The 19,778-nt window shown below is 40.1% G+C and overlaps 1 protein-coding gene across 1 annotated transcript in view; it reads right to left on the bottom strand.

Annotated features, from left to right (window-relative positions):
• Positions 1-19,778, bottom strand: part of vars2 (valyl-tRNA synthetase 2, mitochondrial) — a 118,716-nt gene that overhangs the window by 69,508 nt on the left and 29,430 nt on the right. Inside the window, exons 2-3 of the mRNA XM_068008991.1 lie at positions 18,510-18,589; positions 17,310-17,410 (exon numbers count right to left, since the gene is read on the bottom strand). Of these exons, the coding sequence (XP_067865092.1) occupies positions 17,310-17,410; positions 18,510-18,589 (181 nt within the window). The remainder of the gene's footprint in view (positions 1-17,309; positions 17,411-18,509; positions 18,590-19,778) is intronic.

Below are 19,778 nucleotides of genomic sequence, written 5' to 3' on the forward strand. Positions count from 1 at the left end.
CATCCAGCCCGCTCTCTCCAATGCCTCCCACCCTCGCTCCTTCCAAATTCATCCAGCCTGCTCTCTCCAACTCCCTGCTCCCTCGCTCCTTCCAAATTCATCCAGCCTGCTCTCTCCAACTCCCTGCTCCCTCGCTCCTTCCAAATTCATCCAGCCTGCTCTCTCCAACTCCCCCGGGTGAAGTGGGGATGGGCGGTGGAGGAGCCCAGGCTCCTGAGCCAGCATATTGAGGGTCCCACAGATGTGTTTAAATGGACAGAAACAGCACTCAGGCTCCGTTATGGGTCTGCATTGCTGCTCACTCAATCTTCCGGTATCTGCTGTGTCTTTGGGAGCCAAGATACCCAGGCACAAGAGCAAGATGCAAAGTGAGTGTATGATACACGTCTGGGACACACATATACAAAGAGGAGTGTATTATACATGTCCAGGACACATACATATACAAAGAGGAGTGATTTATACATGTCCAGGAGACACACATATACAAAGAGGAGTGTATTATACATGTCCAGGACACACATATACAAAGAGGAGTGATTTATACATGTACAGGAGACACACATATACAAAGAGGAATGTATTATACATGTCCAGGACACACAAATATACAAAGAGTAGTGATTTATACATGTCCAGGACACACACATGTACAAAGAGGAGTGATTTATACATGTACAGGAGACACACATATACAAAGAGGAATGTATTATACATGTCCAGGACACACAAATATACAAAGAGTAGTGATTTATACATGTCCAGGACACACACATGTACAAAGAGGAGTGTATTATACATGTCCAGGACACACACATATACAAAGAGGAGTGTATTATACATGTCCAGGAGACACACATATACAAAGAGGAGTGTATTATACATGTCCAGGAGACACACATATACAAAGAGGAATGAATTATACATGTCCAGGACACACAAATATACAAAGAGTAGTGATTTATACATGTCCAGGACACACACATGTACAAAGAGGAGTGTATTATACATGTCCAGGACACACACATATACAAAGAGGAGTGTATTATACATGTCCAGGACACATACATATACAAAGAGGAGTGATTTATACATGTACAGGAGACACACATATACAAAGAGGAATGTATTATACATGTCCAGGACACACAAATATACAAAGAGTAGTGATTTATACATGTCCAGGACACACACATGTACAAAGAGGAGTGTATTATACATGTCCAGGACACACACATATACAAAGAGGAGTGTATTATACATGTCCAGGAGACACACATATACAAAGAGGAGTGTATTATACATGTCCAGGAGACACACATATACAAAGAGGAATGAATTATACATGTCCAGGACACACAAATATACAAAGAGTAGTGATTTATACATGTCCAGGACACACACATGTACAAAGAGGAGTGTATTATACATGTCCAGGACACACACATATACAAAGAGGAGTGTATTATACATGTCCAGGAGACACACATATACAAAGAGGAGTGTATTATACATGTCCAGGAGACACACATATACAAAGAGGAATGAATTATACATGTCCAGGACACACAAATATACAAAGAGTAGTGATTTATACATGTCCAGGACACACACATGTACAAAGAGGAGTGTATTATACATGTCCAGGACACACACATATACAAAGAGGAGTGTATTATACATGTCCAGGAGACACACATATACAAAGAGGAGTGTATTATACATGTCCAGGACACACAAATATACAAAGAGGAGTGATTTATACATGTCCAGGAGACACACATATACAAAGAGGAGTGTATTATACATGTCCAGGACACACACATATACAAAGAGGAGTGTATTATACATGTCCAGGACACACAAATATACAAAGAGTAGTGATTTATACATGTCCAGGACACACACATATACAAAGAGGAGTGTATTATACATGTCCAGGACACACACATATACAAAGAGGAGTGTATTATACATGTCCAGGACACACAAATATACAAAGAGGAGTGATTTATACATGTCCAGGAGACACACATATACAAAGAGGAATGTATTATACATGTCCAGGACACACAAATATACAAAGAGTAGTGATTTATACATGTCTAGGACACACACATATGCAAAGAGGAGTGTATTATACATGTCCAGGACACACACATATACAAAGAGGAGTGATTTATCCATGTCCAGGAGTCACACATATACAAAGAGGAGTGTATTATACATGTCCAGGACACACACATATACAAAGAGGAATGTATTATACATGTCCAGGACACACAAATATACAAAGAGTAGTGATTTATACATGTCCAGGACACACACATGTACAAAGAGGAGTGTATTATACATGTCCAGGACACACACATATACAAAGAGGAGTGTATTATACATGTCCAGGAGACACATATATACAAAGAGGAATGTATTATACATGTCCAGGACACACACATATACAAAGAGGAGTGTATTATACATGTCCAGGACACACACATATACAAAGAGGAATGTATTATACATGTCCAGGACACACACATATACAAAGAGGAGTGTATTATACATGTCCAGGAGACACACATATACAAAGAGGAATGTATTATACATGTCCAGGACACACAAATATACAAAGAGGAGCGTATTATACATGTCCAGGACACACACATATACAAAGAGGAGTGTATTATACATGTCCAGGACACACAAATATACAAAGAGGAGTGTATTATACATGTCCAGGACACACACATATACAAAGAGGAGTGTATTATCCATGTCCAGGACACACACCTATACAAAGAGGAGTCTATTATACATGTCCAGGACACACACAAATACAAAGAGGAATGTATTATACATGTCCAGGACACACACATATGCAAAGAGGAGTGTATTATACATGTCCAGGACACACACATATACAAAGAGGAGTCTATTATACATGTCCAGGACACACACATATACAAAAAGGAGTGTATTATACATGTCCAGGACACACACATATGCAAAGAGGAGTGTATTATACATGTCCAGGACACACACATATACAAAGAGGACTGTATTATACATGTCCAGGACACACACATATACAAAGAGGACTGTATTATACATGTCCAGGACACACACATATACAAAGAGGAGTGTATTATACATGTCCAGGACACACACATATGCAAAGAGGAGTGTATTATACATGTCCAGGACACACACATATACAAAGAGGAGTGTATTATACATGTCCAGGACACACACATATACAAAGAGGAGTGTATTATACATGTCCAGGACACATACATATCCAAAGAGGAGTGTATTATACATGTCCAGGACACACACATGGACAAAGAGGAGTGTATTATACATGTCCAGGACACACACATATCCAAAGAGGAGTGTATTATACATGTCCAGGACACACACATATACAAAGAGGAGTGTATTATACATGTCCAGGACACATACATATCCAAAGAGGAGTGTATTATACATGTCCAGGACACACACATATACAAAGAGGAGTGTATTATACATGTCCAGGACACACACATATACAAAGAGGAGTGTATTATACATGTCCAGAACACACACATATACAAAGAGGAGTCTATTATACATGTCCAGGACACGCACATATCCAAAGAGGAGTGTATTATACATGTCCAGGACACACACATATACAAAGAGGAGTCTACTATACATGTACAGGAGACACACATATACAAAGAGGAGTGTATTATACATGTCCAGGAGACACACATATACAAAGAGGAGTCTATTATACATGTCCAGGAGCCACACATATACAAAGAGGAGTGTATTATACATGTCCAGGACACACACATATACAAAGAGGAGTCTATTATACATGTCCAGGAGACACACATATACAAAGAGGAGTCTATTATACATGTCCAGGAGACACACATATACAAAGAGGAGTGTATTATACATGTCCAGGAGACACACATATACAAAGAGGAGTCTATTATACATGTCCAGGAGACACACATATACAAAGAGGAGTCTATTATACATGTACAGGAGACACACATGTACAAAGAGGAGTGTATTATACATGTCCAGGACACACACATATGCAAAGAGGAGTGTATTATACATGTCCAGGACACACACATATACAAAGAGGAGTGTATTATACATGTCCAGGACACACACATATACAAAGAGGAGTGTATTATACATGTCCAGGACACACACATATACAAAGAGGAATGTATTATACATGTCCAGGACACACAAATATACAAAGAGGAGTGATTTATACATGTCCAGGAGACACACATATACAAAGAGGAATGTATTATACATGTCCAGGACACACAAATATACAAAGAGTAGTGATTTATACATGTCCAGGACACATACATGTACAAAGAGGAGTGTATTATACATGTCCAGGACACACACATATACAAAGAGGAGTGTGTTATACATGTCCAGGACACACACATATACAAAGAGGAATGTGTTATACATGTCCAGGACACACACATATACAAAGAGGAGTCTATTATACATGTACAGGACACACACATATACAAAGAGGAGTGTATTATACATGTCCAGGACACACACATATACAAAGAGGAGTGTATTATACATGTCCAGGACACACACAGATCCAAAGAGGAGTGTATTATACATGTCCAGGACACACACATATACAAAGAGGAGTGTATTATACATGTCCAGGACACACACATATACAAAGAGGAGTCTAGTATACATGTACAGGAGACACACATATACAAAGAGGAGTGTATTATACATGTCCAGGACACACAAATATACAAAGAGTAGTGATTTATACATGTCCAGGACACACACATATACAAAGAGGAGTGTATTATACATGTCCAGGACACACACATATACAAAGAGGAGTGTATTATACATGTCCAGGACACACAAATATACAAAGAGGAGTGATTTATACATGTCCAGGAGACGCACATATACAAAGAGGAATGTATTATACATGTCCAGGACACACAAATATACAAAGAGTAGTGATTTATACATGTCTAGGACACACACATATACAAAGAGGAGTGTATTATACATGTCCAGGACACACACATATACAAAGAGGAATGTATTATACATGTCCAGGACACACACATATACAAAGAGGAATGTATTATACATGTCCAGGACACACAAATATACAAAGAGTAGTGATTTATACATGTCCAGGACACACACATATACAAAGAGGAGTGATTTATCCATGTCCAGGAGACACACATATACAAAGAGGAGTGTATTATACATGTCCAGGACACACACATATACAAAGAGGAATGTATTATACATGTCCAGGACACACAAATATACAAAGAGTAGTGATTTATACATGTCCAGGACACACACATGTACAAAGAGGAGTGTATTATACATGTCCAGGACACACACATATACAAAGAGGAGTGTATTATACATGTCCAGGAGACACATATATACAAAGAGGAATGTATTATACATGTCCAGGACACACACATATACAAAGAGGAGTGTATTATACATGTCCAGGACACACACATATACAAAGAGGAATGTATTATACATGTCCAGGACACACACATATACAAAGAGGAGTGTATTATACATGTCCAGGAGACACACATATACAAAGAGGAATGTATTATACATGTCCAGGACACACAAATATACAAAGAGGAGTGTATTATACATGTCCAGGACACACACATATACAAAGAGGAGTGTATTATACATGTCCAGGACACACAAATATACAAAGAGGAGTGTATTATACATGTCCAGGACACACACATATACAAAGAGGAGTGTATTATACATGTCCAGGACACACACATATACAAAGAGGAGTCTATTATACATGTCCAGGACACACACAAATACAAAGAGGAATGTATTATACATGTCCAGGACACACACATATGCAAAGAGGAGTGTATTATACATGTCCAGGACACACACATATACAAAGAGGAGTCTATTATACATGTCCAGGACACACACATATACAAAAAGGAGTGTATTATACATGTCCAGGACACACACATATGCAAAGAGGAGTGTATTATACATGTCCAGGACACACACATATACAAAGAGGACTGTATTATACATGTCCAGGACACACACATATACAAAGAGGACTGTATTATACATGTCCAGGACACACACATATACAAAGAGGAGTGTATTATACATGTCCAGGACACACACATATGCAAAGAGGAGTGTATTATACATGTCCAGGACACACACATATGCAAAGAGGAGTGTATTATACATGTCCAGGACACACACATATACAAAGAGGAGTGTATTATACATGTCCAGGACACACACATATACAAAGAGGAGTGTATTATACATGTCCAGGACACATACATATCCAAAGAGGAGTGTATTATACATGTCCAGGACACACACATGGACAAAGAGGAGTGTATTATACATGTCCAGGACACACACATATACAAAGAGGAGTGTATTATACATGTCCAGGACACACACATATCCAAAGAGGAGTGTATTATACATGTCCAGGACACACACATATACAAAGAGGAGTGTATTATACATGTCCAGGACACATACATATCCAAAGAGGAGTGTATTATACATGTCCAGGACACACATATACAAAGAGGAGTGTATTATACATGTCCAGGACACACACATATACAAAGAGGAGTGTATTATACATGTCCAGAACACACACATATACAAAGAGGAGTCTATTATACATGTCCAGGACACGCACATATCCAAAGAGGAGTGTATTATACATGTCCAGGACACACACATATACAAAGAGGAGTCTACTATACATGTACAGGAGACACACATATACAAAGAGGAGTGTATTATACATGTCCAGGAGACACACATATACAAAGAGGAGTCTATTATACATGTCCAGGAGCCACACATATACAAAGAGGAGTGTATTATACATGTCCAGGACACACACATATACAAAGAGGAGTCTAGTATACATGTACAGGAGACACACATATACAAAGAGGAGTGTATTATACATGTCCAGGAGACACACATATACAAAGAGGAGTCTATTATACATGTACAGGAGACACACATGTACAAAGAGGAGTGTATTATACATGTCCAGGACACACACATATGCAAAGAGGAGTGTATTATACATGTCCAGGACACACACATATACAAAGAGGAGTGTATTATACATGTCCAGGACACACACATATACAAAGAGGAGTGTATTATACATGTCCAGGACACACAAATATACAAAGAGGAGTGATTTATACATGTCCAGGAGACACACATATAAAAAGAGGAATGTATTATACATGTCCAGGACACACAAATATACAAAGAGTAGTGATTTATACATGTCCAGGACACATACATGTACAAAGAGGAGTGTATTATACATGTCCAGGACACACACATATACAAAGAGGAGTGTGTTATACATGTCCAGGACACACACATATACAAAGAGGAATGTGTTATACATGTCCAGGACACACACATATACAAAGAGGAGTGTATTATACATGTCCAGGAGACACACATATACAAAGAGGAGTCTATTATACATGTACAGGACACACACATATACAAAGAGGAGTGTATTATACATGTCCAGGACACACACATATACAAAGAGGAGTGTATTATACATGTCCAGGACACACACAGATCCAAAGAGGAGTGTATTATACATGTCCAGGACACACACATATACAAAGAGGAGTGTATTATACATGTCCAGGACACACACATATACAAAGAGGAGTCTAGTATACATGTACAGGAGACACACATATACAAAGAGGAGTGTATTATACATGTCCAGGAGACACACATATACAAAGAGGAGTCTATTATACATGTACAGGAGACACACATGTACAAAGAGGAGTGTATTATACATGTCCAGGACACACACATATGCAAAGAGGAATGTATTATACATGTCCAGGACACACATATATACAAAGCGGAGTGTATTATACATGTCCAGGACACACAAATATACAAAGAGTAGTGATTTATACATGTCCAGGACACACACATATGCAAAGAGGAGTGTATTATACATGTCCAGGACACACACATATACAAAGAGGAGTGTATTATACATGTCCAGGACACACACATATACAAAGAGGAGTGTATTATACATGTCCAGGACACACACATATACAAAGAGGAGTGTATTATACATGTCCAGGACACACACATATGCAAAGAGGAGTGTATTATACATGTCCAGGACACACACATATACAAAGAGGAGTGTATTATACATGTCCAGGACACACACATATACAAAGAGGAGTGTATTATACATGTCCAGGACACACACATATACAAAGAGGAGTGTATTATACATGTCCAGGACACACAAATATACAAAGAGGAGTGATTTATACATGTCCAGGAGACACACATATACAAAGAGGAATGTATTATACATGTCCAGGACACACAAATATACAAAGAGTAGTGATTTATGCATGTCCAGGACACACACATATACAAAGAGGAATGTATTATACATGTCCAGGACACACACATATACAAAGAGGAGTGTATTATACATGTCCAGGAGACACACATATACAAAGAGGAGTCTATTATACATGTACAGGACACACACATATACAAAGAGGAGTGTATTATACATGTCCAGGACACACACATATACAAAGAGGAGTGTATTATACATGTCCAGGACACACACATATACAAAGAGGAATGTATTATACATGTCCTGGACACACACATATCCAAAGAGGAATGTATTATACATGTCCAGGACTCACACATATACAAAGAGGAGTCTATTATACATGTCCAGGACACACACATATACAAAGAGGAGTGTATTATACATGTCCAGGACACACACATATACAAAGAGGAGTCTATTATACATGTCCAGGAGACACACATATACAAAGAGGAGTGTATTATACATGTCCAGGAGACACACATATACAAAGAGGAGTCTATTATACATGTCCAGGAGACACACATATACAAAGAGGAGTCTATTATACATGTCCAGGAGACACACATATACAAAGAGGAGTGTATTATACATGTCCAGGAGACACACATATACAAAGAGGAGTCTATTATACATGTCCAGGACACACACATATCCAAAGAGGAGTCTATTATACATGTCCAGGAGCCACACATATACAAAGAGGAGTGTATTATACATGTCCAGGACACACACATATACAAAGAGGAGTCTATTATACATGTCCAGGAGACACACATATACAAAGAGGAGTCTATTATACATGTCCAGGAGACACACATATACAAAGAGGAGTGTATTATACATGTCCAGGAGACACACATATACAAAGAGGAGTCTATTATACATGTCCAGGAGACACACATATACAAAGAGGAGTCTATTATACATGTACAGGAGACACACATGTACAAAGAGGAGTGTATTATACATGTCCAGGACACACACATATGCAAAGAGGAGTGTATTATACATGTCCAGGACACACACATATACAAAGAGGAGTGTATTATACATGTCCAGGACACACACATATACAAAGAGGAGTGTATTATACATGTCCAGGACACACACATATACAAAGAGGAATGTATTATACATGTCCAGGACACACAAATATACAAAGAGGAGTGATTTATACATGTCCAGGAGACACACATATACAAAGAGGAATGTATTATACATGTCCAGGACACACAAATATACAAAGAGTAGTGATTTATACATGTCCAGGACACATACATGTACAAAGAGGAGTGTATTATACATGTCCAGGACACACACATATACAAAGAGGAGTGTGTTATACATGTCCAGGACACACACATATACAAAGAGGAATGTGTTATACATGTCCAGGACACACACATATACAAAGAGGAGTCTATTATACATGTACAGGACACACACATATACAAAGAGGAGTGTATTATACATGTCCAGGACACACACATATACAAAGAGGAGTGTATTATACATGTCCAGGACACACACAGATCCAAAGAGGAGTGTATTATACATGTCCAGGACACACACATATACAAAGAGGAGTGTATTATACATGTCCAGGACACACACATATACAAAGAGGAGTCTAGTATACATGTACAGGAGACACACATATACAAAGAGGAGTGTATTATACATGTCCAGGACACACAAATATACAAAGAGTAGTGATTTATACATGTCCAGGACACACACATATACAAACAGGAGTGTATTATACATGTCCAGGACACACACATATACAAAGAGGAGTGTATTATACATGTCCAGGACACACAAATATACAAAGAGGAGTGATTTATACATGTCCAGGAGACGCACATATACAAAGAGGAATGTATTATACATGTCCAGGACACACAAATATACAAAGAGTAGTGATTTATACATGTCTAGGACACACACATATACAAAGAGGAGTGTATTATACATGTCCAGGACACACACATATACAAAGAGGAATGTATTATACATGTCCAGGACACACACATATACAAAGAGGAATGTATTATACATGTCCAGGACACACAAATATACAAAGAGTAGTGATTTATACATGTCCAGGACACACACATATACAAAGAGGAGTGATTTATCCATGTCCAGGAGACACACATATACAAAGAGGAGTGTATTATACATGTCCAGGACACACACATATACAAAGAGGAATGTATTATACATGTCCAGGACACACAAATATACAAAGAGTAGTGATTTATACATGTCCAGGACACACACATGTACAAAGAGGAGTGTATTATACATGTCCAGGACACACACATATACAAAGAGGAGTGTATTATACATGTCCAGGAGACACATATATACAAAGAGGAATGTATTATACATGTCCAGGACACACACATATACAAAGAGGAGTGTATTATACATGTCCAGGACACACACATATACAAAGAGGAATGTATTATACATGTCCAGGACACACACATATACAAAGAGGAGTGTATTATACATGTCCAGGAGACACACATATACAAAGAGGAATGTATTATACATGTCCAGGACACACAAATATACAAAGAGGAGTGTATTATACATGTCCAGGACACACACATATACAAAGAGGAGTGTATTATACATGTCCAGGACACACAAATATACAAAGAGGAGTGTATTATACATGTCCAGGACACACACATATACAAAGAGGAGTGTATTATACATGTCCAGGACACACACATATACAAAGAGGAGTCTATTATACATGTCCAGGACACACACAAATACAAAGAGGAATGTATTATACATGTCCAGGACACACACATATGCAAAGAGGAGTGTATTATACATGTCCAGGACACACACATATACAAAGAGGAGTCTATTATACATGTCCAGGACACACACATATACAAAAAGGAGTGTATTATACATGTCCAGGACACACACATATGCAAAGAGGAGTGTATTATACATGTCCAGGACACACACATATACAAAGAGGACTGTATTATACATGTCCAGGACACACACATATACAAAGAGGACTGTATTATACATGTCCAGGACACACACATATACAAAGAGGAGTGTATTATACATGTCCAGGACACACACATATGCAAAGAGGAGTGTATTATACATGTCCAGGACACACACATATGCAAAGAGGAGTGTATTATACATGTCCAGGACACACACATATACAAAGAGGAGTGTATTATACATGTCCAGGACACACACATATACAAAGAGGAGTGTATTATACATGTCCAGGACACATACATATCCAAAGAGGAGTGTATTATACATGTCCAGGACACACACATGGACAAAGAGGAGTGTATTATACATGTCCAGGACACACACATATACAAAGAGGAGTGTATTATACATGTCCAGGACACACACATATCCAAAGAGGAGTGTATTATACATGTCCAGGACACACACATATACAAAGAGGAGTGTATTATACATGTCCAGGACACATACATATCCAAAGAGGAGTGTATTATACATGTCCAGGACACACATATACAAAGAGGAGTGTATTATACATGTCCAGGACACACACATATACAAAGAGGAGTGTATTATACATGTCCAGAACACACACATATACAAAGAGGAGTCTATTATACATGTCCAGGACACGCACATATCCAAAGAGGAGTGTATTATACATGTCCAGGACACACACATATACAAAGAGGAGTCTACTATACATGTACAGGAGACACACATATACAAAGAGGAGTGTATTATACATGTCCAGGAGACACACATATACAAAGAGGAGTCTATTATACATGTCCAGGAGCCACACATATACAAAGAGGAGTGTATTATACATGTCCAGGACACACACATATACAAAGAGGAGTCTAGTATACATGTACAGGAGACACACATATACAAAGAGGAGTGTATTATACATGTCCAGGAGACACACATATACAAAGAGGAGTCTATTATACATGTACAGGAGACACACATGTACAAAGAGGAGTGTATTATACATGTCCAGGACACACACATATGCAAAGAGGAGTGTATTATACATGTCCAGGACACACACATATACAAAGAGGAGTGTATTATACATGTCCAGGACACACACATATACAAAGAGGAGTGTATTATACATGTCCAGGACACACAAATATACAAAGAGGAGTGATTTATACATGTCCAGGAGACACACATATACAAAGAGGAATGTATTATACATGTCCAGGACACACAAATATACAAAGAGTAGTGATTTATACATGTCCAGGACACATACATGTACAAAGAGGAGTGTATTATACATGTCCAGGACACACACATATACAAAGAGGAGTGTGTTATACATGTCCAGGACACACACATATACAAAGAGGAATGTGTTATACATGTCCAGGACACACACATATACAAAGAGGAGTGTATTATACATGTCCAGGAGACACACATATACAAAGAGGAGTCTATTATACATGTACAGGACACACACATATACAAAGAGGAGTGTATTATACATGTCCAGGACACACACATATACAAAGAGGAGTGTATTATACATGTCCAGGACACACACAGATCCAAAGAGGAGTGTATTATACATGTCCAGGACACACACATATACAAAGAGGAGTGTATTATACATGTCCAGGACACACACATATACAAAGAGGAGTCTAGTATACATGTACAGGAGACACACATATACAAAGAGGAGTGTATTATACATGTCCAGGAGACACACATATACAAAGAGGAGTCTATTATACATGTACAGGAGACACACATGTACAAAGAGGAGTGTATTATACATGTCCAGGACACACACATATGCAAAGAGGAATGTATTATACATGTCCAGGACACACATATATACAAAGCGGAGTGTATTATACATGTCCAGGACACACAAATATACAAAGAGTAGTGATTTATACATGTCCAGGACACACACATATGCAAAGAGGAGTGTATTATACATGTCCAGGACACACACATATACAAAGAGGAGTGTATTATACATGTCCAGGACACACACATATACAAAGAGGAGTGTATTATACATGTCCAGGACACACACATATACAAAGAGGAGTGTATTATACATGTCCAGGACACACACATATGCAAAGAGGAGTGTATTATACATGTCCAGGACACACACATATACAAAGAGGAGTGTATTATACATGTCCAGGACACACACATATACAAAGAGGAGTGTATTATACATGTCCAGGACACACACATATACAAAGAGGAGTGTATTATACATGTCCAGGACACACAAATATACAAAGAGGAGTGATTTATACATGTCCAGGAGACACACATATACAAAGAGGAATGTATTATACATGTCCAGGACACACAAATATACAAAGAGTAGTGATTTATGCATGTCCAGGACACACACATATACAAAGAGGAATGTATTATACATGTCCAGGACACACACATATACAAAGAGGAGTGTATTATACATGTCCAGGAGACACACATATACAAAGAGGAGTCTATTATACATGTACAGGACACACACATATACAAAGAGGAGTGTATTATACATGTCCAGGACACACACATATACAAAGAGGAGTGTATTATACATGTCCAGGACACACACATATACAAAGAGGAATGTATTATACATGTCCTGGACACACACATATCCAAAGAGGAATGTATTATACATGTCCAGGACTCACACATATACAAAGAGGAGTCTATTATACATGTCCAGGACACACACATATACAAAGAGGAGTGTATTATACATGTCCAGGACACACACATATACAAAGAGGAGTCTATTATACATGTCCAGGAGACACACATATACAAAGAGGAGTGTATTATACATGTCCAGGAGACACACATATACAAAGAGGAGTCTATTATACATGTCCAGGAGACACACATATACAAAGAGGAGTCTATTATACATGTCCAGGAGACACACATATACAAAGAGGAGTGTATTATACATGTCCAGGAGACACACATATACAAAGAGGAGTCTATTATACATGTCCAGGACACACACATATCCAAAGAGGAGTCTATTATACATGTCCAGGACACACACAAATACAAAGAGGAGTGTATTATACATGTCCAGGAGACACACATATACAAAGAGGAGTCTATTATACATGTCCAGGACACACACAAATACAAAGAGGAATGTATTATACATGTCCAGGACACACATATACAAAGAGGAGTCTATTATACATGTCCAGGACACACACAAATACAAAGAGGAATGTATTATACATGTCCAGGACACACATATACAAAGAGGAGTCTATTATACATGTCCAGGACACACACAAATACAAAGAGGAATGTATTATACATGTCCAGGACACACATATACAAAGAGGAGTCTATTATACATGTCCAGGACACACACAAATACAAAGAGGAGTCTATTATACATGTCCAGGACACACACAAATACAAAGAGGAATGTATTATACATGTCCAGGACACACATATACAAAGAGGAGTCTATTATACATGTCCAGGACACACACAAATACAAAGAGGAATGTATTATACATGTCCAGGAGACACACATATACAAAGAGGAGTCTATTATACATGTACAGGACACACACATATACAAAGAGGAGTGTATTATACATGTCCAGGACACACACATATACAAAGAGGAGTGTATTATACATGTCCAGGACACACACAGATCCAAAGAGGAGTGTATTATACATGTCCAGGACACACACATATACAAAGAGGAGTGTATTATACATGTCCAGGACACACACATATACAAAGAGGAGTCTAGTATACATGTACAGGAGACATACATATACAAAGAGGAGTGTATTATACATGTCCAGGAGACACACATATACAAAGAGGAGTCTATTATACATGTACAGGAGACACACATGTACAAAGAGGAGTGTATTATACATGTCCAGGACACACACATATGCAAAGAGGAATGTATTATACATGTCCAGGACACACATATATACAAAGCGGAGTGTATTATACATGTCCAGGACACACAAATATACAAAGAGTAGTGATTTATACATGTCCAGGACACACACATATGCAAAGAGGAGTGTATTATACATGTCCAGGACACACACATATACAAAGAGGAGTGTATTATACATGTCCAGGACACACACATATACAAAGAGGAGTGTATTATACATGTCCAGGACACACACATATACAAAGAGGAGTGTATTATACATGTCCAGGACACACACATATGCAAAGAGGAGTGTATTATACATGTCCAGGACACACACATATACAAAGAGGAGTGTATTATACATGTCCAGGACACACACATATACAAAGAGGAGTGTATTATACATGTCCAGGACACACACATATACAAAGAGGAGTGTATTATACATGTCCAGGACACACAAATATACAAAGAGGAGTGATTTATACATGTCCAGGAGACACACATATACAAAGAGGAATGTATTATACATGTCCAGGACACACAAATATACAAAGAGTAGTGATTTATGCATGTCCAGGACACACACATGTACAAAGAGGAGTGTATGATACATGTCCAGGACACACACATATACAAAGAGGAGTGTGTTATACATGTCCAGGACACACACATATACAAAGAGGAATGTATTATACATGTCCAGGACACACACATATACAAAGAGGAGTGTATTATACATGTCCAGGAGACACACATATACAAAGAGGAGTCTATTATACATGTACAGGACACACACATATACAAAGAGGAGTGTATTATACATGTCCAGGACACACACATATACAAAGAGGAGTGTATTATACATGTCCAGGACACACACATATACAAAGAGGAATGTATTATACATGTCCTGGACACACACATATCCAAAGAGGAATGTATTATACATGTCCAGGACTCACACATATACAAAGAGGAGTCTATTATACATGTCCAGGACACACACATATACAAAGAGGAGTGTATTATACATGTCCAGGACACACACATATACAAAGAGGAGTCTATTATACATGTCCAGGAGACACACATATACAAAGAGGAGTGTATTATACATGTCCAGGAGACACACATATACAAAGAGGAGTCTATTATACATGTCCAGGAGACACACATATACAAAGAGGAGTCTATTATACATGTCCAGGAGACACACATATACAAAGAGGAGTGTATTATACATGTCCAGGAGACACACATATACAAAGAGGAGTCTATTATACATGTCCAGGAGACACACATATACAAAGAGGAGTCTATTATACATGTCCAGGACACACACATATCCAAAGAGGAGTCTATTATACATGTCCAGGACACACACAAATACAAAGAGGAGTGTATTATACATGTCCAGGAGACACACATATACAAAGAGGAGTCTATTATACATGTCCAGGACACACACAAATACAAAGAGGAATGTATTATACATGTCCAGGACACACATATACAAAGAGGAGTCTATTATACATGTCCAGGACACACACAAATACAAAGAGGAATGTATTATACATGTCCAGGACACACATATACAAAGAGGAGTCTATTATACATGTCCAGGACACACATATACAAAGAGGAGTCTATTATACATGTACAGGAGACACCCGTCAGTGGGGACTAATACTAACACACACGCACGCATGCCCACTGCAGCTGCACCCTGACCCTATCCAACCGGACTCGCACCCGTCCTCTCCTCACACCCTCTGACCTGTCATATGCACAGACCATACTCACATGATATTCGGGTTTGAAGAAGCCTTGCTGCTCCCACCAAGGGTACCAGGCAGCCTCCACGTACTGCGGACTGTACCAATCAGGCAGGGGTGCAGAGATATCTGCAACAGAAACACAGATTTAGAAAATATTCAACTCTCCCAGTAATCCGGAAGCTTGGAACACGCTCTGAAAACATCCGAGTCCGCTGTTATTCTGGGAGTTAGGAACAGAGTCTAAAAATAACAGGCTCTCCCAGTATTCCAACAGTTAGGAACAGGGTCTGTAAACATCCGACTCTCCCAGTATTCCAACAGTTAGGAACAGGGTCTGTAAACATCCAACTCTCCCAGTTTTCCAAAAGTTAGGAACAGGGTCTGTAAACATCCGACTCTCCCAGTTTTCCAAAAGTTAGGAACAGGGTCTGTAAACATCCGACTCTCCCAGTTTTCCAAAAGTTAGGAACAGGGTCTGTAAACATCCGACTCTCCCAGTTTTCCAAAAGTTAGGAACAGGGTCTGTAAACATCCGACTCTCCCAGTATTCCAAAAGTTAGCAACAGGGTCAGTAAACATCCGACTCTCCCAGTATTCCAACAGTTAGGAACAGGGTCAGTAAACATCCGACTCTCCCAGTATTCCAACAGTTAGGAAAAGGGTCTGTAAACATCCGACTCTCCCAGTATTCCACCTGTTAGGAAAAGGGTCTGTAAACATCCGACTCTCCCAGTATTCCAACAGTTAGGAATAGGGTCTGTAAACATCCGACTCTCCCAGTATTCCAACAGTTAGGAACAGGGTCAGTAAACATCCGACTCTCCCAGTATTCCAACAGTTAGGAACAGGGTCAGTAAACATCCGATTCTCTCAGTATCCCAACAGTTAGGAATCTGGGCGAGACAGATGTCTTCAGACCCTGTTCATAGAATTCTAGGCTCCCTCAGTACATCACCCAGAGAATTAGCACTTTGTCACAACAAAGACTGGTCTCAAGACTTTTATGGATGAGCAAGGCCATTCAGCCCATCTCAGAGGCGAGTAACCAGAATGATTGAGGGATTGGATTAGAGAGAGCAAATTACACATGCATGACACCCTTACAGGAAAAGCTTGAACGCTGATTGACAGCTGGTTTTAGGGTTCAGTAGGTATGCAGTTCTGCAGCCCCCGACAAACTGTTTCACCTAGTTCAGTAATCTGAAGTTCCAGTTCTCTCCCCTACCTTTCTTCTCTCCGGGTAGTGTCGGCACGCAGTAAGCGATCACCTCCGGCTTCGACCAGCACTTCTGTGCCCGGCCCTGTGAGAATCAGAAGCTCTGTTATTTTAACCTGTGCAATGCAGCAGTTATCCGGGACCCAAGGCGTTGCATCCGAGCCATGTCCCCACGTGTCAAACCCCTTCCCAGTCACTCCGACTGTAATTCCTGGCGGCTCTGTCTAACTCCAGCAGGAAGCTGACAAACCCTCCCAGCCCCCACCCCGAGAAGCAGCAATAGGACTTTTCCCAGTTACTCTGCATAGCAGCTCAGAAGTGTAGTCACTCTTGTAATGTAGGAATGCAGCAGTGAATTGGCGCACAGGAAGCTCCCACAAACAGCAATCAGATAATGACCAGATAATCTGTTTTTAGTGGTGTTGGATGAGGGATAAATATTGGCCAGGGCGCTGGGAATAACTCCCCTGCTCGTCTTGAAAATACAGACGGGTATGATAGCATAGTGGTTATATCACTGTCCAGGCACCTGGATGAATGATCCGGAGATTAGAATTCCATTGGCTGAATGCTCTGAGCTCAGGGCTGACAGGATCCCGCTCCCCACCTTCCCACCGTCGCTATCCCACCTCCACTCCCTGACCTCTCCCTGCTCCCCACCCCACCGGCCTCTCTCCCCACGCCCGCCCCCCCCATCACCTCCCTCTCCAACACCTCCTGAGCTCCTGTCCCGCTCCCTCTCCCAACCCCCCTATCATCCCTCCCTTCCTGCACCGCACTCCCTCCCCCCACACCTTTGTCCCCTCACTACTCCCTCTGCCCCTACCCACACGTCCCTCCCTCACACTCCCCCCTCCCTTCCCCTCTGCTGCCTTTCCTTCTACTAAGTCTCTATCCTCTTCCTCTCCCTCCTCTCCCCACTCCTGCCCCTTCCCCTCCTCCTCTCTCCCACGCCCCCTCTCCCCCCCTCCTCCCCACTCTCTCTCCCCCCTCCCCCCCACTCTCTCTCCCCCTCGCCCCCCCACACTCTCTCCCCCCTCCCCCCGCATTCTCTCCCTCCCACTGCTCTCTTTCCCTATCCCGCCGCTCTCTCCCCCTCCCCCCCCCGCGCTATCCCACCTCCCCCCCCTCTTTCCCCCCTTCTCCCCCGCTCTTCCCCCCTCCCCGCCCACTCTTTCCCCCCTACCCCCCCACACTTTCCCCCCTCCCCCCCGCTATCTCCCTCTCCCCCCCACTCTGTCTCCCACCCGACTCTATCTCCTGTCTCCCCCCGCCCTA

This window comes from Heterodontus francisci, chromosome 29 (assembly GCF_036365525.1).
Source record: "Heterodontus francisci isolate sHetFra1 chromosome 29, sHetFra1.hap1, whole genome shotgun sequence".
In the NCBI taxonomy this organism is placed as follows: Eukaryota; Metazoa; Chordata; class Chondrichthyes; order Heterodontiformes; family Heterodontidae; genus Heterodontus; species Heterodontus francisci.